Source organism: Microtus oregoni, unplaced genomic scaffold (assembly GCF_018167655.1).
Source record: "Microtus oregoni isolate MIOR12 unplaced genomic scaffold, Mior012 000011F_ref0000422, whole genome shotgun sequence".
Classification (NCBI taxonomy): Eukaryota; Metazoa; Chordata; class Mammalia; order Rodentia; family Cricetidae; genus Microtus; species Microtus oregoni.
In genome coordinates this window covers 42251693-42278902 of record NW_024543070.1, presented here as the reverse complement: position 1 = coordinate 42278902, position 27210 = coordinate 42251693, and the positions used below count along the sequence as shown (strand labels likewise).

The 27210-nt window shown below is 41.9% G+C and overlaps 1 protein-coding gene across 1 annotated transcript in view; it reads right to left on the bottom strand.

Annotated features, from left to right (window-relative positions):
* Positions 1 to 5565: 5565 nt before the first annotated feature.
* The window catches only part of Abhd3 (abhydrolase domain containing 3, phospholipase), a 49668-nt gene continuing 28023 nt past the window's right edge, over positions 5566 to 27210 (bottom strand). The window contains exons 5-9 of the mRNA XM_041660099.1: positions 20378 to 20490; positions 12326 to 12499; positions 10770 to 10818; positions 10526 to 10691; positions 5566 to 6349 (exon numbers count right to left, since the gene is read on the bottom strand). Of these exons, the coding sequence (XP_041516033.1) occupies positions 6171 to 6349; positions 10526 to 10691; positions 10770 to 10818; positions 12326 to 12499; positions 20378 to 20490 (681 nt within the window). The 3' untranslated portion in view covers positions 5566 to 6170. The remainder of the gene's footprint in view (positions 6350 to 10525; positions 10692 to 10769; positions 10819 to 12325; positions 12500 to 20377; positions 20491 to 27210) is intronic.

Sequence of the window (27210 nt, the reverse complement as noted above, 5' to 3'; positions counted from 1 at the left end):
AGACCTGCTTTGGGTACCAGCTGCACAAGACAGTTCCAACTTGGTTAGCTGAAATGGTGCACATCTTATACAACATTTTGGCCAGACCTGCACGAAAATACTCAGAGACTATTTGCAATTTTAAAAGACATTATCTTGAAATTTAACCATCATTTTACTTTCACAGGATCCCCCAGAAAGAGCGTCGCCCCTGTGACAGCTGGAAGTAATTCTAGAGAACGACGTCCCCTCTCCCAGTAAAGTTTGCCCTTGGGTTTAGGGACATCATTTAGGGGTTGATTATAATTAGTATATGATTGAGGGTTGGGGGAGGAATTTTATAAGCTCAGGGATCATTTTGAAAAAAAAAAAAGAGGGATGATGGGATAATAGACAAATATATTGGTATAGATTCTTGTATATTGATACAAAGTTAAATTATATTGACTATTGTACACATGCATGTTTCTACCTCTGTTTAAAACATTTTTATGTATTGACATATATTGTATTGATATATATATATATATATTGTATATATTTACCATATTGCAGTGTACATTTCTAACTCTGATTAAGATACTTATATAATATTTGTGTATTGATATATATTTACCTACTGCAATGTATATTTGTACATTGTTTATATTTGGAGGTCATTGTCCTCATTTGTTTCACAGTCGTTTATTGTCTTAGTCTTTAAGTTAGATAGATGTTGAGAATTATATAGACTAATTGTCATCTAAGTTTGTCATTTATAATTAGACTAATCAGGTTCTTTAGATATATAGAGATTATACTCAGTATAGATAGATAATCTTCAACCTCTTCAAAGAGCTGTAGAAAATGGCCTTTAATCTAACTCAGAGTTTCGTGATAGTGAGACACAATTGCTCCTGGCAACACCGCTCTATTCCCGAGAGAATGTTGAGCACCAAAAACACTCCACCTGGAGCCTTTCTATTTGGCAGAACTGGCCTTTGGGCAAAGAAATGCCCATACCTCAACCACTGACACAGATACAGAGCGTGCATCAATGGGTAAAACAGGACTGTCATATCCTGCCAAGACAGGGTAAGATAGTTTTGAAAAGTTCCTTGCCTTTAATAATGGTATGTCAGTTATGTTAGGCCTTAGCCAAAATTGGTTGACTCAACGTTGCAAACGAGACTTTGGGTGATTGCCCAGGTAGTCAGTTGTCTCTGTCAATTGTTGCACATTTTGGATATATCTCGTTTGTTGAGTAGTGTTTATTCCCTTCTCAGATCTTTGACTGAGTTGAAGATTATATAATTGTAGTTACTCTTTACATTATTTGGACTTCTTGAGATAGAATGTTTAGCAAAGCTTTTGTTCTCAATATTGTTTGTTGTATTTATTATTTGTTGTTATTGTATGTAGTTGTATTTGGTTTAGTTCTGTCTTATTTAGACAAAAAGGGGAGATGTAGGGATAAGTCCCGCCCCTTAAGGGGCGTGTTCGCCTTGGGCTAATGTCTGCCTATAAATTTGGCGAGCAAGCTCCTAGCTTCTCGCTTCTGCTTTCCTGGTCTCCGCGGGAACGGTGGTTCTGTAAGTCTATTTCTACATTAAAGCTATATATATATTTTTACACTCTGTCTGCATTCATTTACGCTGTTACATTAATTTATATATATATATATATGTCTTATTAAACATTTCTTTATAAATATATAGAGCTGGTTTTGAAGTTGGACTCTGGCTCAGTCCCTCACCAATTCCAAGCCTGTTAGTAAGAGAAAAACCCAGAGTTTCTGTCTCATGTCAAGAGCCATGATATGGGACAGAAAGAAATATGAGTTTAGAAAACATCTTTGCTTTTCTCCATATCTATCATACTTTTCATTGAATATATCTATCATGCCTTTCATAGAATATATATATATATATATGTATGTCTATATATGTCTATATGATTAATGTTTAAGTTTTTCTCAATGAACAATGAGTTTTTCCTGAAGTGACATTTGAAGTTTCCAGGAAGAAGATGGGGCCCCACAACAACAACTCTACCTGGTTGATATGACGTCATGATACTGATAGCGCTACTACAAGACCTGTTTTGGATACCAGCTGCACAAGACAATCCCAACTTGGTTAGCTGAAATGGTGCACATCTTGTACAACATTCTGGCCAGACCTCCACAAAATACTCAGAGACTATTTGCAATTTTAAAAGACATTGATCTTGAAATTTAACCATCATTTTACTTTCACAGGATCCCCCAGAAAGAACGTCACCCCCATGACAGCTGGGAGTCATTCTAGAGGACGACGTCCCCTCTCCCAGTAAAATTTACTCCTGGGTTTAGGGACATCATTTAGGGGTTGGGAGGTTGGGGGAGGAATTTTATAAGCTCAGGGATCATTTTGAAAAAAAAAAAGAGGGAATGATGGGATAATAGATTTATAATTGTGAGTTACTGCTTTTAGACAAATATATTGGTATCGATTCTTGTATATTGATACAAAGTTAAATTATATTTACTATTGTATGCATGCATGTTTCTATCTCTGTTTAAAACATTTTTTATCTATTGACATATATTGTATTGATAAATATATATTGTATATATTTACCATATTGCAGTATACATTTCTACCTCTGATTAAGAAACTTATATAATATTTGTGTATTGATATATATTTACCATATTGTAATGTATATTTGTACAGTGTTTATATTTGGAGGTCATTATCCTCATTTGTTACACAATTGTTTATTGTCTTAGTCTTTAAGTTAGATAGATATTGAGAATTATATAGATAAATAGTCATCTAAGTTTGTCATTTATAATTAGACTAATCAGGTTCTTTAGATATATAGATATTATACTCAGTATAGATAGATAATCTTCAACCTCTTCAAAGAGCTGTAGAAAATGGCCTTTAATCTAACTCAGAGTTTCATGATAGTGAGACACAATTGCTCCTGGCAACACCGCTCTATTCCCGAGAGAATGTTGAGCACCAAAGATACTCCATCTGGAGCCTTTCTATTTGGCAGAACTGGCCTTTGGGCAAAGAAATGCCCATACCTCAACCACTGACACAGATACAGAGCGCGCATCAATGGATAAAACAGGACTGTCATATCCTGCCAAGACAGGGTAAGATAGTTTTGAAAAGTTCCTTGCCTTTAATAATGGTATGTCAGTTATGTTAGGCCTTAGCCAAAATTGGTTGACTCAACATTGCAAACGAGACTTTGGGTGATTGCCCAGGTAGTCAGTTGTCTCTGTCAATTGTTGCACATCTTGGATATATCTCGTTTGTTGAGTAGTGTTTATTCCCTTCTCGGATCTTTGACTGAGTTGAAGATTATGTAATTGTAGTTACTCTCTACATTATTTGGACTCCTTGAGATAGAATGTTTAGCAAAGATTTTGTTCTCAATATTGTTTGTTATATTTATTATTTGTTGTTATTGTATATAGTTGTATTTGGTTTGGTTCTGTCTTATTTAGACAAAAAGGGGAGATGTAGGGATAGGTCCAGCCCCTTGGGGGGCGTGTTCGCCTTGGGCTAATGTCTGCCTATAAATTTGGCAAGCGTGCTCCCAGCCATTGCTTCTGCTTTCCTGGTCTCCGCAGGAACGGTGGTTCTGTAAGTCTATTTCTACATTAAAGCTATAGATATATATATATTTTTACAATCTGTCTGCATTTGTTTACGCTGTTACACCTCTGCAGAGACCACTCCTATCTAGAGGAGCTAAATCTGATTCCTTGATCCAGCCGTATAGCACAAACCCTGTCTCTGTTGATCTGTAACAACCCTCATCTCATTGTCAGCTGTATGATAACAATGTTGAGCTTCTGGGACACGCAGCTTCCCCATCAGAGACTGCAGTCTGTCAATATGTTCTTCATTTCTCCCATGCTCCTCGTCAGGCCGAGTGCCTTCACTGTGCACAGCTGCTGCACAGTTTTCCTCAGTTCTCCACGACCCCTGGTTCTCAGTCTTCCCCACAAGATGGCTCCTGAGCCTTGGGGGCATTATTGGCAGTGAATGTCTACTGGGGGGGGGGGCTCGTTCTCTTTGGAGGCAGACCCTGCTAGGCTGCTCATGTCGCAGTGGAAGACCTGACATTAAGTGAGTTCACTTTCATAAAAAAAAAGAAAGAAAAGAAAAGAACACATGAGGGCTGGAGAGATACTCAGTGGTTCTTTCAGAGGACCCAGGTTAACTCAGCACCCTCATGGCAGCTCACACTCCTCTAGCTCCAGCTCTAGAGCTATGACACCCTCACACAGACATGCATGCAGCTCAAACACCAATGCACATAAAAAAGGCTGGAGTGGCTACAGCAAGAACTGGAGGGGAAGAATTTGATCAAAATATATTCACTTATGAAATTATCACACAATTAACAAATAGTTTTGGAGTTGGGCATGGTTACAACTTTGTATCCCAGATATTCAGAAAACTGAAGCTGGAGGGCTGAGAGTTTGGGATCAGTTTAGGCTACATAAAGAGACATGTATCAAAAACAAAAACAAAACAAAAAAACCCTCAAAATTCAAACAGTTTGAGAGCCAGACTTGATGGCACACACCATTAATTTCAGTCTTGGAAAGAAGAGGCCAGTGGATCTCTGTAAGTTGGAGGCTATCCTGATTTACATAGCGAATCCTAGGTCAGCCAGGACTAAACAAAACAGTTTACGATGGCAGTACTGCAGACAGGACCACAGAGATGGCAAAACTTCTATAAAAGGAATTTGCCAATAACTACCAAATTATTGTTGTTTTTTTCCCGTGGTACTGGAAGATTGAAGTCAGGGCCTTGGACATGGGCAGACACTCTTCAGCTGAGCTAACTAACCCGATGCTTAAATTATTTTTTATTTTTAAACTTAATTTTAAAAATTATTACACATAGCCGGGCGGTGGTGGTGCACGCCTTTAATCCCATCACTCGGGAGGCAGAGGCAGGTGGATCTCTGTGAGTTCAAGGCCAGCCTGGTCTACAAGAGCTAGTTCCAGCACAGGAACCAAAAGCTACAGAGAAACCCTGTCTCGAAAAATCAAAAAAAAAAATTATTACACATAGTGTGTGTGTGTGTGTGGGGGGCGAGCTTGTGATACCTTTCCACCCAATTAAATATCCTGTAGCCCAAAGTGGCCCCTCTCCACTCTTGGCCCTTGAACAACCCCCACAGTGCTGCAATTACAGGCTACATGCTCAGCGGCGTGCTCAATTTTATGTAGTTCTGGGGATTAAACCGAGGCTCTCTGCATGCTAGGCAAGTGCCCCAGCCTGAAGTGTTCTTCAGTGGCATATGACGTCAGTCTATATCCTGAAAACAGTGAAGTAAGAAGTTTTCTTGGTAATATATTCATGAAATTATCAATTGCATACTTTTCAGATATTTCACTCTGGGCCTTTTTTCTTTCTTTGAGACTCTGCAGCCCTGGCTGACTGGAGCTCACTACAATCCAGGCTGGCCTCAAACTCACTGTAATCCACCTGACTGTGGCTCTTGAGTGCTGAGATTAAACCTGTGTGCTGCCACACCCAACAGGGCTCTACTTCTATAGATAAAAATTCACAAAGAAACAACTTAAAATGATAGAATTTATTTTAATATAGTGATATATGTATGCACATGTACTATTTTAAAAATAAGCATGTAAATGATAATTATAAAACACAGGTCAGCCCTAATTGAATATTATCAGGATAAAAGAGCAGGTACAGGAGGCAGTCTAAGGGCTGCATTTGCCCTCTCAGGTCAGAACACACGCGGTGCAGCGCTGTGTCCCTGGTCAGTGCTGAGCTTTCAGGAACGCCCGCTTAGAGCTTACATTCAAATCATCACAATCTCTTAACAGTCATTAAGTCACTGGACTGGGTAATCTAACAATACTAGTCTAAACGAAAACCCTGAGGATTAAAATCTTTTACACAATAGTTTTGGTTAAGTGCAATTCATGTTTATAAGGACTACTTAATTTAAGGTCGTATTTGGTAAGGCAGAGTAAAAATAAGAGCTACAGCAGGAACAATCTACACTAGCTTTAGTTCTTGCTACAAAGTTGTTTTGTTTCCCACAGCACTGGACCTCCTCACCATCTGCTGGCTTGCCAGCTTCACACTCCAGAGTTGACATGTGCATTGAGCTGAGGTGATCCAACAAAGTGGCTCAGACTTAATGTGCCCAAGGAACTACATGTTGTTGAGTTCATGTCCATGCTCCACCATGGCTTGCACAAATTGCTTGAAGACTCGATCCATGTAAGTGCATTGCCTAGGCCAGATTCCCTCCAGAAAACCAATATGGCCTCCATAAGAAGTAAGGACCAAAGCGACATTAGGGTTTTGCTTAGCAGTTTCTACTGGGATAGCTTGAGGGATCAAAGCATAAGATGGGGTGTTGGTGGTAAAGAGGTGGGAGCGGGAAGGACAGGGAGAGAGGAGGGAGAGAGAGCATTAACATTGTTAGGTAAAGCACACTTTATCATTTCTAATCAGTAAAAACATTCTAATCATTAAACAAATATTTGTGATGAGTGTGGCTAAATGGACTGAGTTTGACTAATTTATACAATCATCTATATTCCTATAACAATACCTATTTCTACTAGATCCTTATTTCTAAAGGAATCAATCCAAGATTTTACATAACCTAACGTGCAGGCTGTTTATTGGCTGTGAGACAGCTCAGCTACCAAGGCGCTTGTCCCCTGCCTGATATCCTGGGTTTGGTCTCTGGGACCCACATGGCACAGTGATGGAACTGACTGAGACCTTCCTAATGCTCTGTAGTACTCGTGAGAGTGCGTGGATACTCGTGCACAAACACATCTAGAAAGACCAGATAAAACAAAATAAAAACACAGGCTGATTCTTGTTTTCTGAAATTAAAACTTAAGCTAACCTTTGTGAGAGTTGTAAATCCATTCAGTGTAATTTTGCTCATATGTGAATTTAGATGTCTAAACATGATTCATGATTGATAACTGTACAAAGGACTTGAAATCCCAGATTTCAAATATATATATATATATATATATATATATATATATATATTTTTTTTTTTCCTGTCTTTCTGATTCTCTGTTTCTCAAACAGCTGGAAAACAGCTCTAGAGTGACATAAAACAACTCCCCAGGAACGGCAGTGTTTGTGCACCCCTAATCTGTTAACTCACAGGAACAGCAGTGTTTGTGCACCCCTGTCCCGTTAACTTTAAACAGAAACTTCAAGGTCATGAATTAAAGTTGCTTTCTTTTTCTCCTAGGTGGTAGTGTTCAGACAGTGGAAAAATAAAATATGTGTGTGCGTCCACAAGTGCAGGGCACATGCCCCAAAGGCCAACTGGGGACCTCGTGAATACTCAATCTAAGTTCTCCCACCGGGCTCCCCCCAGCACTCTGAGAGAATCTAACCCTGACTGCAGACAGCCCAGCCTTGTGAAGGGTGTTGGCTGCCTGTTCCCGCAGGCTGCAGACAATTGTCCACTATGTGGTAAGACTGTTTTAAGGGCCTGGGAAAAAACAGGAAACAATGAGTTGGAACTTCACCCTTGTGGGTCAGGTTGAATGCTGGGAAACTCTTGTTTGTAGCACAGGCAGCAAAGGATAAAAACGGATGGAGAAGCATCAGATCTGACCCAGTGAAAAGATGCGAAGCGAGCACTGTGTAATTTAACAGACACCAAAGCCAGTTTCAGTTTCTTTTCTTTCTTTGGATTTTCGAGACAGGGTTTCTCTGTAGCTTTGGAGCCTGTCCTGGAACTCGCTGTGTAGACCAGGCTGGCCTCTAACTCACAGAGATTCACCTGCCTCTGCCTCCCGAGTGCTGGGACTAAAGGCGTGCGCCACTGCTGCCCAGCTTTCATTTTCTTATCTACAAGGGAAGGCCCAAAGTGCCAGTTATTAGAAATGACCTCTGGGTAAACGTGACCTCCAGAGAAGCCATGGGCGATTTAAGGCATCTGTGTACGTTGGGATGTTCTAAAACTTTACAACACAATCGTTAGGGTTGGAATCTGGGTAATTCTGTTTAGTGATGGCTGAATTCAGGGCCTCAAATGAACCAGGCAAGCACCCTACCACTGAGCTCCAGCCGAACCCAAAATAAATGCTTTTAATTAAGTATTTGGAGAAAATAAAAGATTCTTTTCTTGAGGTGCTGGAGAGATGACTCAGTGGTTATGGGCACTTAAGATCTTCCAGAGGACCCAGGTTTGAGTCCCAGCTCCCACGTGGCAGCTCACAACCATCTGTAACTCTAGTTCCAGGAGCTGTGATTCCCACTTCCGGCATCTGTGGGCACCAGGTGCAGACACACATGAAAGCAAAACACCCAAACACATTAAAGCTTACAATTGATTTAAAAAGATTTTTTGGAGCCAGGCATGATGGCTCACACTTGACACTCCACAACATGGGGGTGGAGGCAGGAGGATCACGAGTTCCAGGGAAGCCTGGGTTACAGAATAACATCCTGTGTAGACAACAACAAAATAAAATCTTTACACAACAGTAGGAGGGCAAGCCTTTTGATACTGAAGTTTGTAAGACTACTTTGTAAGTTAGTAAGATGGCATACATGTTTGATAAACAAATACGTATGCTTATTGCTGGTTTTTAAATTAGGAGACTTCTTTTTTTTTAATAGTTTTTTTTTTGTTTTAAGATTTATTTATTATGTACACAGTGTTCAGCCTCCATGCCTGAAGGCCAGAAGAGGGCGCCAGATCTCGTTACAGATGGTTGAGAGCCACCATGTGGTTGCTGGGAATTGAACTCAGGACCTCCGGAAGAGCAGTCAGTGCTCTTAACCACTGAGCCATCTCTCCAGCCCCCTAGGAGACTTCTTTTTAAAATTTATTTTTGTTATTTTAAATTACGCATGTGTGGGTCAGGTTGTGTATATGAGTGAAGTGCCTGTGCAGGCCAGCAGGTGGTGATAGGTCTGGTGTTACAGGTGATTTCCTGTTGCCTGATGTAGGTGCTGGGAACTGAACTTGGGACTTTGGCAAGAGCAATACATGTTTCCAACCACTGACCCATCTTTCCTGCCCAACTGCTATTCTTAAATTAAGAGAGTATGGAAGTTAATTTTGGAATAATTTTCTTCCTTAGTCTTTCCAGGAGAAATAAAAAAAACTATAATCTATTTTCATTTAGAAATAAATTTTTGGCTCAGATTTGCTTCCAGCATTGAAATACTCAAGGACATTGTGTTTCTAAAGTTTCAAGTCCTCTTTCAGGTTAAAGGGGAAGAAAAACTTCAACTTTTTTTTTTTTTTTGGAACTCCAGGAAAATGAGGTGCTCTCCCCAGGGAAAGATGCCAGAGCATAATCTGCCCAAAGGCCCTGCCTTCAAGAACCAAAGACCATAAACACGAGAACACACAATCAGCTCTCACTGGGCCTGAGTCTCTGACAGCAGAAGGGAACCCTGAAAACACTGCTCATGTGGTCTGAAGTACTTTGATACTAAGTTCTAAATGCTAACTTTTATTTGCTTGTTTTTATGTTTCAAGATAATGTCTTCCTGGCCCAGGTTGGAAGTTATTAAAGTTATCAGGGTTCAGGCCTCAAGCTCATTTCTTCTTCTCTTCCTGGCCCAGGTTGGAAGTTATTAAAGTTATCAGGGTTCAGGCCTCAAGCTCATTTCTTCTTCTCGCGCCAGTGTCCCAAGGGCTGGGATTATAGGCATGGAGCTCCATGCAGGTAGCGTTTTAGTAAAAATTATAATAGAAGACATTATATGACTGCTGTACTTCCTTAAAAAGAACATTTTCAAAGTTAAACTAGGAACTGGGGAGACGGCTCAGCAGTTGGGGCTCAGTTCTCAGCACTCATGTCTGGTGGCTCCAGTTCCAGGCATCTGTTGCCCTCTTCTGACCTCTACGGCCACTGACACGCACAGGGCATACACGCACACGGCATACACGCACAGGGCATACACGCACAGGGCATACACGCACACAGGCATACACGCACAGGGCATACACGCACAGGGCATACAGCACACAGACATACACGCACAGGGCATACACGCACAGGGCATACACGCACACAGGCATACATGCACACGGCATACACGCACAGGGCATACACGCACAGGGCATACATGCACAGGGCATACACGCACAGGGCATACACGCACACAGACATACACGCACACGGCATACACGCACACGGCATACACGCACACAGACATACAAGCACACAGGCATACACGCACAGGGCATACACACACAGGGCATACACGCACAGGGCATACACGCACACGGCATACACGCACACAGGGCATACACGCACATGGCATACAGCACACAGGGCATACACGCACACAGGGCATACACGCACATGGCATACAGCACACAGGGCATACACGCACACAGGGCATACACACACATGGCATACACGCACAGGGCATACACGCACACAGACATACACGCACAGGGCATACACGCACCCAGACATACACAGAAATCAAACTAAAAGATGTCTTTGAAAGAACAGTTAATTCACACTGAAGTGTGTAGACAGATAGATTCTTACCATGGCTGGGTGAGAAGACATCATCCGCGGCATTCAGGCACAACACCGGGATTCCCACGGACTTCAGTCTGCGGTTTGGACTGGCGTCGGTGTAATAATCATCAATTGTTCGGTATCCAAACATGACTGAGGTGAATCGTTTATCAAACTCTCTAATAGACTTAGCCTAAAAAACAAATCCAGGCTGAATCTACCCTTGGAGTCATAAGAGGAAATAAAAATATTAGGAAAAGCTACCCCTTACCTTCATGACCTGGTCCATGTCGATTTGTTTGACAAACATATGCTGGTGCCTAGAACAAAAGAAATTCCAAACTAAGAATTGAGGTAATCTCTACCTCAGTCATACCTAAAATACATAAGAACAGGTAATGAAACAGACTAACTAGTACAGGGCACAACGCTGGTACTAAAATAGTATTTGCTGGGCTCAGTGGTAAAGACATATGCTCTCAAGCCTGTTGGCCTGGACCCACATGATAGAAAGAATTTCTTCACAGACAGTTCTTTGACCTACTTAGCATACTGTCCACACAAAGTTAATAAAAGTATAATGAAAATAATTTTAAGTTTGCTTAAAGTCTGTGTGTGTGTACATACACACGTGTGCACATGTCGAGGTTAGAAGACAGCTTTGGTATGGGTTGCCGCTTTTACCAGGCTAGCCCCACCTCTGCCTCCCATCCTCTCACAAGGGCTGGGGCTACAGACAGACACTACCACATACAGACTGACAGACACTACCACATACAGACTGACAGACACTACCACATACAGACTGACAGACACTACCACATACAGACAGACAGACACTACCACATACAGACTGACAGACACTACCACATACAGACAGACACCACCACATACATACAGACTCACACTACCACATACAGGCTCACACTACCACATACAGACTGACAGACACTACCACATACAGACTGACAGACACTACCACATACAGACTGACACTACCACATCTTGCCAGCTCACATGCTCCCATTTCTAAAACACACTATGCTTGTAAGAACATGCTTAAAGAGCTGGATTATTCAACATGGGACACTCTTGTGTTTGTCTGTTTTTCTGCGACAAGGTCTCTATGTAGCCCAAGTTGTCCTGGAGCTTACAATTTAGACCAGGCTGGCCTTGAACTCACAGAGATCTGCCTGCCTCTGCCTCTTGGGTACTGGGATCAAAGGGGTTTACCACCACACAGGACATTCTTAACATACTACCTTGAGAAAGAATTAGGTTTGAAAAAGACTGACAACCAGAAAATCTAAGGAAACAGCCCAAACATCACCAAATACACTCCACACTAATGTAGTTTTCAGAATAATTTAGAATAGCAAAACAAACAGAGGGGCACAAACACAGAAAGAATACATTATGCCTTTTTCTTTTGGTTTTTCAAGATAGGGTCTAAGATGGCTCAGTGGGTAAAGGTGCCTGCTACCAAACCCGATAACCTGAGTTTCTCTGTCTAACAGTCCTGGCTGTCCTGGAACTTACTTTGCAGAACAGACAAGCCTCAAACTCACAGAGACATGCCTGTCTCTGAATCCCACTTGGGAGTGCTGGGGTTAAAGGTGTGCACCACCACCGCCCACCTTCATTTTATCTATATTTTTACCTTATGATTTTTGGTATGCATCCATAATATAAAGAATATTTTAGTACTGTAATAAATATGTTTATAAATAAATATACATATACTGGTAATGTTAAACTCTAAAATTTCATACTGCTGGATTGTGTAATCTAAAATGTTTGGCAACAAAAAGTTTAAATATGACTTACTTCTTAACTGAAGACTGGAGGCAAGTTGTCAAGTAGTAATTAAACAGCAGCCAGTTTAGCGGCTTCTCCAACGACTCTGAGCAAGCGAAAGTATTCCAGCCAACTGAGAATGTTGCAGCTGCCATCAGAGGAGTTTTGGACCCAATTTTGCCCAGGTAATTTAGAAGCAGCATTCTAAAATGGTGAGAAACAAGAAGACTGTGACTGGTTCGTCTCTCAAGAGTCCCTTTCTAAGGGTGCTTCACAAGGAGAGGCAGAAGCAGCAAGGATGCATTGCTTAGTCTTTCTTTTTCTTTCCTTTTTTTTTGAGATAAGGCCTCTAGAAGCTCAGTTGACCTTGTCCATTCTACTCTGTGAATAAGCCTGAATACTCGACCCTTCTACCTTAGCCTCCCAAGAGCTGGGCAGCACCATCACCCATGACTACTGTTTAAGTCCTGCACACTGGAAAGGCTGTCTTTGTTCTTTCCTCATATTCATATCCAGAACTCTTTACATGTATTTGCGCATGTGCACACGCCACAGTGTAGGGAAGTCAGCGTCAGTTCTCGCCGTCCACCATGTGGGTCGAACCTGGGTCACCAGGCTTTGTGGCAGGCACCTTTTTCCACTGAGACATTTCATCTGTCATGTTCATATTTCTATTTAAAAGCATCTGTTTCCTTCCTGAAACAGGGTCATGCACTCTCCCATCTGCCTCTTGAGTCTTTGGAGGACAAGTGTGTACCCATATGCCTGACCCACATCCTTACTTATATTGCACTTCACAAACTGTAAGACAATTTATTACTATATGTTTCATAAGAACACGAAAGATAGTTACCCTGAGCGGCTCTTACGCGCAGCTGCGCACTGGATCACCAGGGGCTTTGGGAAGTCCTTACTACTACTGTCTGGCCCTCATACCCTGAGCTCCTGAGTTCTCTGGTCTGGCTGGTTGGTCACCCTTCACACCTGTCCCCAAAGCACTCTACAGTCCACTATTAGATTTTATGAGCAGGGCATTTGGACCCGGAAGTTACTGAACTTCTTTCTCTTCTTCTGTTTCTTCATTCTATTTCCTCAATTTTTGCCAAGTTCTATTTGGGTAAGAGGGACAAAAACTGAGTCTAAGTTAGAGTTCAATGGCTCAAACCAAGGGTGACACCCTAGTTCTACCTCTCAGTATAGTTTCTTCCAGACTAGCTCTGAAATAGGAGAAAAGGATAGAATAATTCCTCCTTACTTTTACAACTCAAAAGTTTACAAAACATTTGTTTTGTTGTTGTTTGTTTTTTGACAAAGGGTTTCTCTGTGTAGCCCTGGCTATCCTGAAACTTTTTCGGTAGACCAGGCTGGCCTTGAACTCTCAGAGATATAACTGCCCTTGCCTTCAAAGTGCTGGGATTAAGGGCACGGACCTGCCCATCAAAATTCCAGCAAAATTCTTCAAAGACCTCAAAAGAACAGTACTCAACTTCATTTGGAAAAGCAAAAAACCCAAGATAACCAAAACAATCCTGAGCAATAAAAGAACTTCTGGAGGCATCACAATCCCTGACTTCAAACTCTACTACAGAGATACAGTACTGAAGACAGCCTGGTATTGGCATAAGAACAGACAGGAGGACCAATGGAACCGAATAGAAGACCCGGATGTCAATCCACACATCTTCAAACACCTGATTTTTGATAAAGAAGCAAAAAATATCAAATGGAAAAAAGAAAGCATATTTAACAAGTGATGCTGGCATAACTGGATATCAACATGTAGAAAAATGAAAATAGACCCATATCTATCACCATGCACAAAACTCAAACCAAATGGATCAAAGACCTCAACATTAAGCCAGCCACACTGAACCTTACAGAAGAGAAAGTGGGAAGTACACTTGAACGCATTGACACAGGGAACCACTTCCTAAATAGAACCCCAGCAGCACAGACACTGAGAGAAACAATTAATAAATGGGACCTCCTGAAACTGAAAAGCTTCTTAAAGCAAAGGACACAGTCAACAAGACAAAACGACAGCCTACAGAATGGGAAAAGATCTTCACTAACCCCACATCAGACAGAGGTCTGATCTCCAAAATATACAAAGAACTCAAGAAATTGGACACCAAAAGATCACATAATCCAATAAAAAAAATGGAGTATAGAACTAAACAGAGAACTCTCAACAGAGGAATCTAAAATGGCTGAAAGACACTTAAGGAAATGTTCAACATCCTTAGTCATCAGAGAAATGCAAATCAAAACAACTCTGAGATTCCATCTTACACCTGTAAGAATGGCCAAGATCAAAAACACTAATGACAACTTATGCTGGAGAGGATGTGGGAAAAAGGGAACACTTCCGCATTGCTGGTGGGAATGCAAGCTGGTACAGCCCCTTCGGATGTCAGTGTGGTGATTTCTCAGAAAATTAGGAAACAACCTTTCTCAAGACCCCAAAATACCACTTTTTGGTATATATCCAAAGGATGCTCAATCATGCCACGAGGACATGTGCTCAACTATGCTCATAGCAGTTTTGTTTGTCATAGCCAGAACCTGGAAACAACCCAAATGCCCCTAAATCAAAGAATGGACAAAAAAATGTGGTACATTTACACAATGGAGTACTACACAGCAGAAAAAAAATAACAACAGCTTGAATTTTGTAGGAAAATGGATAGAACTAGAAAACATTATTTTGAGTGAGGTAACCCAGACACAGAAAGACAATTATCACATGTACTCACTCATAGGTTTTCAAACATAAAGCAAAGAAAGCCAGCCTACAAACCACAATCTCAGAGAACTTAGACAACAATGCAGACACTAATGGAGACTTACATAGATCTAATCTACATGGGAAGTAGAAAGTAGAAAAAGACAAGATCTCCTGAGTAAATTGGAAGCATGGGGACCTTGGGGAAGGGTTTAAGGGGGAAGGGGAGAGGCAGGGACGGGAGCAGAGAAAAATGTAGAGCTCAATAAATATCATGGAATAAAATAAAGGCACGGGCCATCACTAATGGCTTTAGGGCAGGAAATTTTTATGAAAAATGAAATTTAGCTTTTGAAAATATTTTTTTCAAAAAATTTTAAAATTATTTATTGTGTGTGTATGTATGTGTACATGTATGTACATTCTATAGCAAGTTTGTGGAGGTCAGAGAACAATTTGAGGAAGTCAGTTCTCTCCTTCTGCATAGATCCCAGGATAAAACTCAGGTTGTCCTGCATGGCAGCAGGTGACCTTGCCTGAGCTGTTTTGTCAGTTCGGAAAAGAAATTTTTTTTTGAGACAGCACTTCTCTATTTTTAACTCAGGCTGGTTTAGAACTTGTAATTCTCCTGCCTCACCCTCCAGGAAAGCTAGACTTATGGATGTACACCATCACTTAGGAATTGAAAATGACCCTTTGAAATAACTATAAGATTTGCATACAATGCTTTCTGTCCTGTGAAGAGTTCATCCTTCGGTTCTTATATAATAACTTTACGTTTCAGCTAGAGGTCAGATAATGGCCAGAGGCCGGTAAATTACATAAACCACAATAGCAGGAAAGGATCTAAAGCAGAAAGACCCCGAAATAGGCAAACCAAATCTTTAGAGGCAATTCAGGAGTAAAATAATGTCAAGATGCTACCTCAAAAGGTTATTTTAGATGATTTACTTTAGAAGGCAGGTCTCTGTGGGTTCGAGGCCAGCCTGGGACAGCTAGACTGTTACACAGAGAAACCCTGTCTCGGAAGGGGTGGGGGAGAGGAGTATTAGGACTTAAAAAAAAAAAAGAAACAGGTCTTCCATTTAGAACTACCAACTGAAATATTAATTTACTGGCCTTCCAACTTTTTGCTGTGTGCTCCACTCCAAGGCATGCTGTGTAGATAAAGTAAGATCCTGTCCCATCTCCCTGCTCCAATCCACTTCACCTAGTGCCCGAGACAGGGGCTTTATCACACACTGAAAAGACCACACAAAAAGGCCAAGAAGTGACTCAACCGATTAATTTATTATTTTGAGGAGCTAGGAACTGCAGCCAGGGCCTTCCACATTTTAAGCATGTGCTCTACTCAGTACCACCTGAAACAATAATAAAGTGATTATGAGGTTCAGTTAATAGTCAGAGCTGGGAATGAACTGGAGAAGTGGGCGATACTGATGGAACAAGATTACCCACGAGCTGATAATTACTGAACCTGAGGAATGACTCTTAATTTTCATTTTATGTGTTTGGAATTTTCCACTTATTTAAAAAGTATTTACCAACTCACTGGGAGAGTAGAATCTGGGTCTAGAGCTTCAGAGTTTCTTGACTTAACTCAGTTCTGGCTCAAAGCCCATACTTGGCCCCAACATCGCAGGCACTGGGATGACCCCAGTCTGTGGCTTCACTGGGCATGAAACTCTTGCTTAGACTATGCTTTTGTCAGCTGCATCTCAAAGGTAAAAAAGAAAAAAAAGAAAAGAAAGTGCACTCACTTGGGAACGTGTCAATGTGTCACAGTGCTAGGCAACTAGAAGGTGTGATTCCTTCAAATAATTTACAAGACATTAATATTCAGCCAGCTGGAAAAGCTAATCTAATTGGTGAGAGTGGCCTTCGGGCACCAACGCTTCAACACTGGATGAAAGGACCTTTCCCAAGAGTTTCTGAATAGACAACTGGAACCTCTTTATTTAAAGGCTAGCCTTGAAAAAAAAAGGCGTGAATTTATATGATTAAGGGGGAAAAGTTCAGCCCTCATTCTGTCTTTTCAGATTCACACTGTGGGCTGGAGGGAAGAGATGCTAGAATCTGTCTGCCAAGCACAACCTGACTCTGCTCGTTTCCACGCTGACTCAGGGCTCTGGGCAGAGCCTCCTGTTCATGGTCTTTTACTTTCCCGCACATACACTCTGGAGATATTCTAAAAACAGAGACGGCAGATACAGCCAGAATAAAGTTTAAAAATAGTTTCTATTTTAAATGTTAACTGGCTTTTAAAGGTTAAAAAAAAAGAACAATTTACTTCTATTTTCTGTATTGTTTGCTTGCATATATGTCTGTGAACCTTGTACATGCAGTGCCCATGGAGGCACAAGAACTCACTTAGGGTCCCCTGGAACTGGAGTTACAGATTAGTTGCCATGTGGGTGTTGGAAACTGAACCTGGGTTTTTTTTTTTTTTTTTTGTTTTTTTTGAGACAGGGTTTCTCTGTGGTTTTGAAGCCTGTCCTGGAACTAGCTCTTGTAGACCAGGCTGGTCTCGAACTCACAGAGATCCGCCTGCCTCTGCCTCCCAAGTGCTGGGATTAAAGGCGTGCGCCACCACCGCCCGGCTGAACCTGGGTTTTTTAAAATTTATTTTTAATTAAAATTTTTTTTTTGTTTTGTTTGGTTTTTTTTTTGAGACAAGGTTTCTCTGTAGTTTTGGAGCCTGTCCTGGAACTAGCTCTTGTAGACCAGGCTGGCCTTGAACTCCCAGAGATCCGCCTGCACCTCTCAAGTGCTAGGATTAAAGGCGTGTGCCACCACCGAACCCGGCCGAACCTGGGTTCTTCATTAAGAACTGCCACGTGGGTGCTGGGAACCGAACCTGGGTTCTTAACTAAGAACAGCAAGTATTCTTAATTGCTGATACATCTCTCTAGTCTCTCATAATCAGCTTTTCAAATAAAGGTGAATGGTCATTTAGTGTGTCTGACTGAGTACCAATCATGTGGAATAAAATATATGTATGGTAAAATATTCTAATGAAAAGGAGATAAATAGCATTTATCTTGTAGGGTTTGGTGGGAAACATGTCTACAGTTTTATATATATGTTGCAGAACATTATTTTAAGGTGTGTTACTTTGTTTATGCTGCATTTGTTTAATTGTGGAGCTGTGATTCTTTGCCTGTGTAAAACACCTGATGGTCTAATAAAGAACTGAATGGCCAAGAGCAAGGCAGGAGCAAGGACAGGCTGGGCTGGCAGGCAGAGAGGATGAATAGAAGGAAGGAGCGAGAGAACAAGGAGAGAGGACTTTAGGGGACAGTCATCAGCTGGCTAGTAAAAGGGAAAGTAAGCTGAGGCCTGGCTTAAGAGAGAATAAGCCTCCATGTGTGATTCATAGAGAGCTGGGTGGAGGCCCCCCAAAAGCCAAAGAAAGTAAAAAAAAATTGGTATTCCAATGTATGGCAAGAGTAAAGGAAAATTCAACAACATACAGATTTCTATTTTTTTGAAAATTTATTTTGCGGATAAGAAAAACCAAGATTTGCAAAAGAGAATCTTTCAGTAGATAAAACTTAAGAAAAATGAAATAAAATAGTTTGGGGTAGAGGTAAAGTGTTTGCCTAACACGCATTAATCCTAAATTCAAGCCCCAGCACTGTAAAAAATAAATTAAATAATTAAATTAAAAAGTAAGCTTGGTGGCTGGAGAAATGGTTCAGAGGCTAAGAGCACTGGCTGCTCTTCCAGAGGTCATGAGTTTAATTCCCAGCAACTGTGTGGTAGCTCACAACCATCTGTATTAAGATCTGGTGCCCCCTTCTAGCATGGAGGTGTTCATGCAGGAGGAACATTGTATACATAATAAATAAATAAATTATGGATTGGTATGTGAAAAATAAATAAATTTGAAAAAAAGTAAGCATGAGGGGCTGGAGAGATGGCTCAGCAGTCCGTGCACTGACTACTCTTCCAGAGGTTATGATTTCAGTTCCCATCAACCACATGGCGGCTTGCAACCATCTACAATAGGATCTGGCGCCCTCTACTGACCTGCAGGCACAAATGCAGGCAAACTACCGCATACATAATAATAATTAAAAAAGATTAATGCCCAGCGGTGGTGGCATACTCTTTTAATCCAGCACTTGGGAGGCAAAGGCAGGAGGATCTCAGTGAGTTCAGGAGCAGCCTGGTCTACAGAACAAGTTCCAGGACAGCCAGAACTGTTACACGGAGAAACCCTGTCATGAAAAACAAAATAGAAGTATGCATGAACAATGGTGAGGGGATCTAAAGTACAGGGAAATAAATACTAAATAATAACTTTTAGATTTCTTTAAGTGAGTTCTCTCTCTCTATATATACACACACTCACACCCACACACACTCTACAAACAGTTATTAGTGTTAGACATCACTCAAGTATAAGTATGGCAAGAGAGAGTTCCAGAAAGGGGCTGGAGATGCTCCATCCTGACCAGAGCTCAGTTCCCAGCACTCACAGCAGGCTGCCCACAAACACTTGTAATCCCAGCTCCCTTAGTATTCAGACATCCGCACTGGCCTGACCTTGGGGTTCCGACAGGATTCGTCCCCAGTTGCTGCCACTGAGAGCTCCACGCGTGCACAATCACTAGGTTCCCCTTTAAAAGGGCCCTGCCCACCTCCTATCTCTCTCTGTCTTCCTCTCTTCTTCTTCAGTTACCATCCCCAGAGGCTGGTCTTCCCTTCCCCTCCCCCCTTCCCATTCACTTTCTCCCAGTAAAAAACCTTGAGACCTGAGCTCTGTCGCGTGGCATCTTTCTCTCACGTGCTGCTTTTTTCAAATGACAACCTGCTCCAAGGGATCCAATGCCATCTACTGATCTTCTCAGGCACCCACCCCCAGCACAGCATATACATGCACAGACAAACATACATACACATAAATAAAACTTCAAAAAGCCCCATATAAACCTCAATGTAGGGGCAGGTGCATAAACCAACCATCTTAGCTTAATAGCATCTGGAATGGGAACTAACAAAATCAAGTTCACCTGGCTGCTTCCCATGGAGGACTTACAGAACCCAGGAAAATGTTAAAGTCGGCCTGAGTTGATTCCTTCTGCTACACATGACTCAGCCATTCATGGTTCAGTGTTGAGAGAGCTGTGAGGACTGCTCCCTTTGCTTTTAGGAGAGGAGGAGAGGGGGAGAGGGGGAGAGGGGGAGAGGGGGAGAGGGGGAGAGGGGAGAGGGGAGAGGGGAGAGGGGGAGAGGGGGAGAGGGGGAGAGGGGGAGAGGGGAGAGGGGGAGAGGGGGAGAGGGGGAGAGGGGGAGAGGGGGAGCCAGTCGTGAGGACTGCTCCACTCTCCAGCAGTTTAGAGAGTCCTTACCCTCCCATTGACACGCCTGCTGCCAGAAATGGGGCCAAAGGGTACAGGCTGTGGACATGGTGGATGACTGTCTCCAAGTCCTCAGTGTTCGCACAGCAGTAGGTCCGTGGTGTCTGGCATAATAAGAGGGCATTATTGTTAAAATATGAGCGGCATAATAAGAGGGCGTTATTGTTAAAATATGAGCGGCATAATTTGTAGAGCGTAGACATACTTAGTTAAAAAACACAAGCAAGAAGTCGCAAATATAAAAAATAACCTTGCTCTGGGGCTGGTGGTGCTGGCGCACGCATTTAATCCCAGCACTTGGGAGGCAGAGGCAGGCAGATCTCTGTGAGTTCAAGGCCAGCCGGGTCTATAAGAGCTAGTTCCAGGACAGGCTCCAAAGCAACAGAGAAATCCTGTCTCAATGAACCCCCCCCCAAAAAAAAAAGATAAAGACTTTGAACGTGCAAGGCAAACTTGATATGAATGGGACTAGCCTGGTACAAATGCCTGCAATTAAAACAGATGCAAACATATACAGGTGTGATAAAAAAATGCAGAGAATTACATTCTATAGAAAAAATAATGTATGTTTCTTAAAAGGAAAAATAATTCTTTATTAAAAAACAAGCAAGCAAAAAAGATTTTTTAAATAATGCTATAAAAAGGTTAAATTCTAGGGCATGCTGGGCATGGTGGTGTATATCTTTAATCCTAGCATGTAGAAGGCATATTTGCTGGATCTTTGGTGAGTTCTGGGCCAGCCTGAGCTACACAGTGAGACCCTGGCAGAGCTGGGCGAGGAGCTAAACCATGGCTAGTTTCTCTTCAGGGAACTGTTTCCTCCACTTTGGGTGCTGTTTGCCCAATGAAGAAGAGAGGTTTCCAAATGCCACTTTTGTGTACACCATGGAGAAAAAAATAACGATATTTTGAAATTTGCAGGCAAATGGATGAATCTAGAAAACATCATATTGAGTGAGGTAAGCCAGACCCAGAAAGACAATTATCGTATGTACTCACTTATAAGTAGTTTTTAGACAAAAAGCAAAGAAAACCAGCCTACAATTCCAGAGAACTCAGACAACAACGAAGACCCTAAGAGAGACATACATGGATCTAATCTACATGGGAAGTAGAAAAAGACAAGATCTCCTGAGTAAATTGGGAGCATGAGGACCATGGGAGAGGGTAGAAGGGGAGGGGAGCAGAGAAAAATGTATAGCTCAATAAAAACAATAAAAAAAATGCCACCTCTGTCTAGACAATGCAATATAAAACCTGACTTATTAAATATTATGTATCCATTTAGTCCCAGCCGTGCTTCAGTAATACACTTAAAATCTTAAATTATGTTAAGCTTATTATGGTCTCCATGTGAAATTTATCAATGGGGCATTGCTTATGGCAGGTAATGGATGCTTCATTTGGGACCTAGGAAGAGGGAACAGACCTCTAAAGAATACAGAGTACACACTGTGAGGTCAGACAAGTTGACATTCAACTATATAACGACTCATTAGCAATAATACAATAATAAAACATAGTGAAGCAATGATACAAACCCTGGAACTAGTTACCCACACTACCTGATTTTAATATTCTGATAAGCCACAACCACACTAGGAAGCTTATAACACACCTCCCATTCAAGCATTAGTGAGCAACTGTAGGAAATTACAGTTTTTATCATCCACCTAATTAAGTTCATCCCCAAGTCACTGCTTTTTAACTACTATCATCTTTTTGAGAAACATGAGTATAAAATACTTCAAAGACAAATGCCACCCTCACAGAATTTATACTGGCTAAGGGTTCCTGGATAATTAATGTGCGCCCACTGAAGCCTGAGGGAGGCCATTTTATATTTCTTTGTACATGAGGAAATGGAATGGAAAGATTGACAGCTCTGATAATGTTTTAAATGCACTTGGAGTGAAAAACCCAACGGCATCAAAAAAGAACGCTTACCACGTTCATTTGTGATAACTACAGAGTTTGTTAGGAGAATTTATGTGTTGTAATAAGGGCGGTGGGCCCGCTTCCTGCCACCCGGCTAGCTTTACCCGAAATAATTACACAGAAACTGTATTCTTTTAAACACTGCCTGGCATATTAGTTCTAGCCTCTTATTGGCTAGCTCTTACATATTGATCTAACCCATTTCTAATAATCTGTGTAGCCCACGAGGTGGCTTACCAGGGAAGATCTTAACCTGCGTCTGTCTGGAGTGGGAGATTCATGGCGACTCACTGACTCAGCTTCTTTCTCCCAGCATTCTGTTTTGTTTACTCTGCCTATCTAAATTCTACCCTATCAGAGGGCCAAGCAGTTTCTTTATTAGTTAACCAATGAAAGCAACAGATTAGAAAGAAATCACTCCCACATCATTTATGTGACAAAATCATCCCTACTTGGTATTTGTGTTATACGTGAATCTACTCTTACCATATAGCCATGAATTGGGTTTTTTTTTTTTTTCACTCCCATTTTCCGGACTTTAAGTGAAGTATGTATGCACCTGTGGGGACACAGGCATACATACATATACACATAGTTAAAAAGATAAAAAAAATGCCCTGTGGAAAATTCTAGACTCAGAATCTTAGCATCAAAAGTACCATAGATGCCACCTAGTTCCTCATTTACAAATGAAGAAAAGGAGGCTCAGAAAAGTTGAGTGATTTTCCACAGGGCACAAAGTGGCAGAAAGTAGACTACATGTTAACAGTAACCCAACTCTTGTCAAGCCCTGAGCTTCCAGGAGCTGCACAGTGACTCTAGGAGGAACAGGTGTGCTCATCTGCAGTAGAACCTTTTCTCTCTGAGCTGGACTTAGCACACTTTTTGTTTATTTGTTTTTCAAGACAGGGCTTCTCTGTGTACCAGCCCTGGCTGTCCTGAAACTCGCTCTGTAGACCAGGCTGGCCTTGAACTCACAGAGATCAGCCTGCCTCTGCCTCCAGGAATTAAAGGCATGTGCCACCACTGCTCAGATACACTTCTAATATTGAATCAGGGTAGCTGAGATTTTAGTTTTCTGCCTGTAACTTAGAATGTTGAATTTTACAGAACTCACTCAAGGTCTATGATCTGTACGCCATTATTTAATGATTCTATTTAAAGCAGAACTCACTCAAGGTCTATGATCTATACGCAATTATTTAATGATTCTATTTAAAGCAACTCTGTGGTAAGGAGGCCACTAGTTAGTTCCTGGCTGCTTAGGCCCGAAATAATCACACAGAAACTGTATTAATTAAATCACTGCTTGGCCCATTAGTTCTAGCTTCTTATTGGCTAATTCTTACATATTAATTTAATCCATTTCTAGCAATCTGTGTATTGCCACGTGGCTGTGGCTTACGGAGTAAAGTTCCCAGGTAAAGTTCTATCTGGCATCTGTCTCTGGAGGGGCTCCATGGCTTCTGTCTGTGACTCTTCCTCCTTTCTCCCAGGATTCAGTTTAGTTTTCCCTGCCTACCTAAGTTCTACCCTATCAACAGGCCAAAGTGGTTTCTTTATTCACCAATGATATTCACAGCATACACAACTCTGTGATTCTTGTGTGAAAGGAGTGTTTCTTCTAACAGGACTAACCCTGTTCTTCAATCCATCTCCACAATGCGATGTTTTAAAACTATACCTGTCCCCCATCTAGTTCCTGCTGAACTGCCCACACTGTTCATAAGAAAACCGATTTTAATTTTGGAATATGAATTTATCAAAGAGTCAGTAAAGAAAAAGCATGTCCCATGAATAAAATCAGCATTTCAACATACAGTTGTTCCTCTTGTTATAGATGGATGTATAAGAGTGACCAAGTATCAAAATGTGCCTGAGAGCATATTACTTTTTAAAAAATAACTAACCATGAAATAAAGAGCCCCAGGATATAGCTCTACCAACTTTGAGACCAGGGTGACTGTGTGCCCTCCTGCCACGGTCCCAGATGGGAATAGTCCATGCTCCTGTAGTTGTCTGTGCAAGGCACACCAGTGCACCAGTGGTTCAGGACAGGCTTTAGAGGAGCTGGCCAGACCTTTTCAGTGCAGAGTCCTGAGAGGCTTTGGACTACACAGTGATCCTGGGCCAGGAAGACTGATGCATGCAGAACATGTAACACTCAAAGACTGGTTTTTTTAAAATATAAAATATCACGGACACCCAACTGCATCTCAGACCAAAAGAGACTGGATCTCTGCAGGGGAAAGATGGAGTTCATGGTCAGGGGGTCTTGGCCTTTCCAGAGGGTCCCAGTATGCAGCCAGGGTTTAGAGCTACTAGTCTAAGGGGAGAAGCCGAGTTCTCGAGAGCTGGACCAGGAATGGAAGGACCCTGCAGTGGCAAGAATGTGAAGGTTTCTGCTGAGTGTCAGAAGCACATGGGTCTGGTGGGGTGTCCATGTCTGCATTCCCGTGTCCATGTCTGGATTCCCGGTCGTCTGGTGGGGTGTCCATGTCTGGATTCCCGGTTGTCTGGTGGGGTGTCCATGTCTGGATTCCCAGTTGTCTGGTGGGGTGTCCATGTCTGGATTCCCGGTCGTCTGGTGGGGTGTCCATGTCTGGATTCCCAGTAGTCTGAGGGCTGTATTAAGCGTCTCAGACCTTACAGGCTCATGGGTCATGCTAAGCACTCATCAAGCAAGAGCTGAGCTAGTATTATTTCTAAAACCTCTTAATTATTTAAGTATTTATTTCTCTTTCTTTCTGAGTAGGAAAGGCTTGATTTCAACTTATACTTCCAGATTACAGCCCACCACTGAAGGAAATCAGGGCATTAACTCAAAAACTGAAGCAAAACCTGTAACAGAATGCTGCTCCCTGGCTCATTCGGCTGCCCTTCTTATACAGCTCTGGCTGACTTGCCCAGGGATGGTGTCAGCCAATAAGACTCTCCTACAAATAATTCCATAATTCCTAATGATATTCAATTATTTTCATAGATCAGTCCTTGTTTAGTCATGGGAACGAATACCCACAACTAGACATTATGCAGACAGAGTCTAAATTGGAGGTTTCCATTGGCCATTGGGTCCTTTCCCTTGGAGATGGAAGAATCACTTGGAAGAGGGCAAGGAAAAATTGTAAGAGTCTGAGGGAATGGAAGTCATTCGGAGAACATGGGCTCAAGGAAACAGCAAGCAGGGCTTGCATGAGTCTGAACCAGGTCTTCTGTGTATAATATAGCCGTTAGCTTGGTGTTTTTGTGGGACTCCTAACAATGGGGGTGGTTGTGTCTCTGGCTCTTTGGCTTGCTTCTGGCATTCTTTTCCTCCTAGTAGGTTGCCTTGTCTAGCCTTGATTTGAGTGAGGAGTTTTGTCTCCTTTGGTTGCCATCTTTGAAGGTCTGTTCTTTTCTGAAAAGGGAATGGGAGTGGCTTTGGGGGAGGGGAGGTGTTAGGGGTAACTGGGAGGAGTAGAGGGAGGGGAAACTGTATTGTATGACAGAAGAATCTATTTCAGTAAAAAAAAATTACAAAATAAAAGAAAAAAAAAGAAAAGAAATCAAGAAAATGCCCCACAGATTTGCCTTCAGGCCATCTTGATAAGGCACCCAGATTCCTGGACTGAGCAGAAGGCCTGAAGAGCAGGCAGCACAACCCAATCAGGACCAGCTGCCCTGCATTCTGAGACTTACTTTTCTCCCTCAGGCCAAATCCTTTCTAGAAGCCTCCTTCTAGCTCTTGTTGTTTTTGTTTTTTTGTTTTTAATTAAAAAAATTATGTTGGGAGAATTATCACTCCCAAGATTAATTTAGGAAGTAGGCAGTAATAACTCAGCGTTTGTGAACAGCTTGGCCTCTTGGATCCCTATCTTTAAAGACCAATCTGTAGGGACACAGGACTCCGAGTTCCCTGCAGTGACATCTGAGGTTCTGCCCGCTGAGGCTGGTTTGTCTGAGTAGGTGCTGGCTCTCACTTCCTCGGAGGAAGTCCCATGGCTTTCCCTCATCCCTGCAAGACTAAGAAGGAAGGAAGACAATATGGTGAAAACATCTACCTCTTGACCCTCTACAGGGGCCATAACTGCCCCTGTGCATTCCCAGTGTGCATTTGTCCTCTACAGGTCTTTCCTGTCCTGGGAAACTGCTTCCCTAAATATGACTTCACCGTTGCCAATTCTTCTGGGGTAATGTCAGCTAGAGACAGTTCCTTCCTGTTTGACCTTTGCTGACTCCTCTTTTCTTCTTTTCTTTCTGCCTACCTAAAGTGTTTCTTCCTCTGGGGTTCAGCACACTAAAACCCTTTCTGAAGCAAGGGGAAGTATAAACACACACAAAACTTCCTCCACACTTGGTTCTATGATGGAAAGAAGGACTACAAGGCTCTTCATGCCAAAGATAGACCTAACCACCACTTAGGCATCACGATGTTGGACTAAACTGCACAGAATCATGTCCTTTTGGAACACAAGCTATTTTACTGAATGTCCAAAATAGAGTTATACTTATATCCTTTTATTAATATTTAAAAAGTATTATAATTGACATGTTAACACATTATGGAGTATTGCTGTGACAGACGTGACCATATTGTTTCGGGGAGGATTGTGAAAGAACTTTGGAACTTAGTGCAAAATGCCATTGAGTGTTCAATGCTTAGTGAACTGTTCTGTAGGAGCATGGGAGACAAGGATGTTGAGGGCAGATGGAGACCTGGCTGGTGAAGTCAGGGCATCTGTTATTTTGAATTAACATTCTGTGGTTCTGGTTGGTTGGGGCTGAAGCATTAGCTGCGTTTGACTTGATCCCAGGACTACCAGAGTGAGACCTTTGCTTCTTCTGGGTACTCGCTGCCAGTCGGCTGGAGGTGGGGAAGTGGAGGTGATTAAGAAGGGACCAGCATG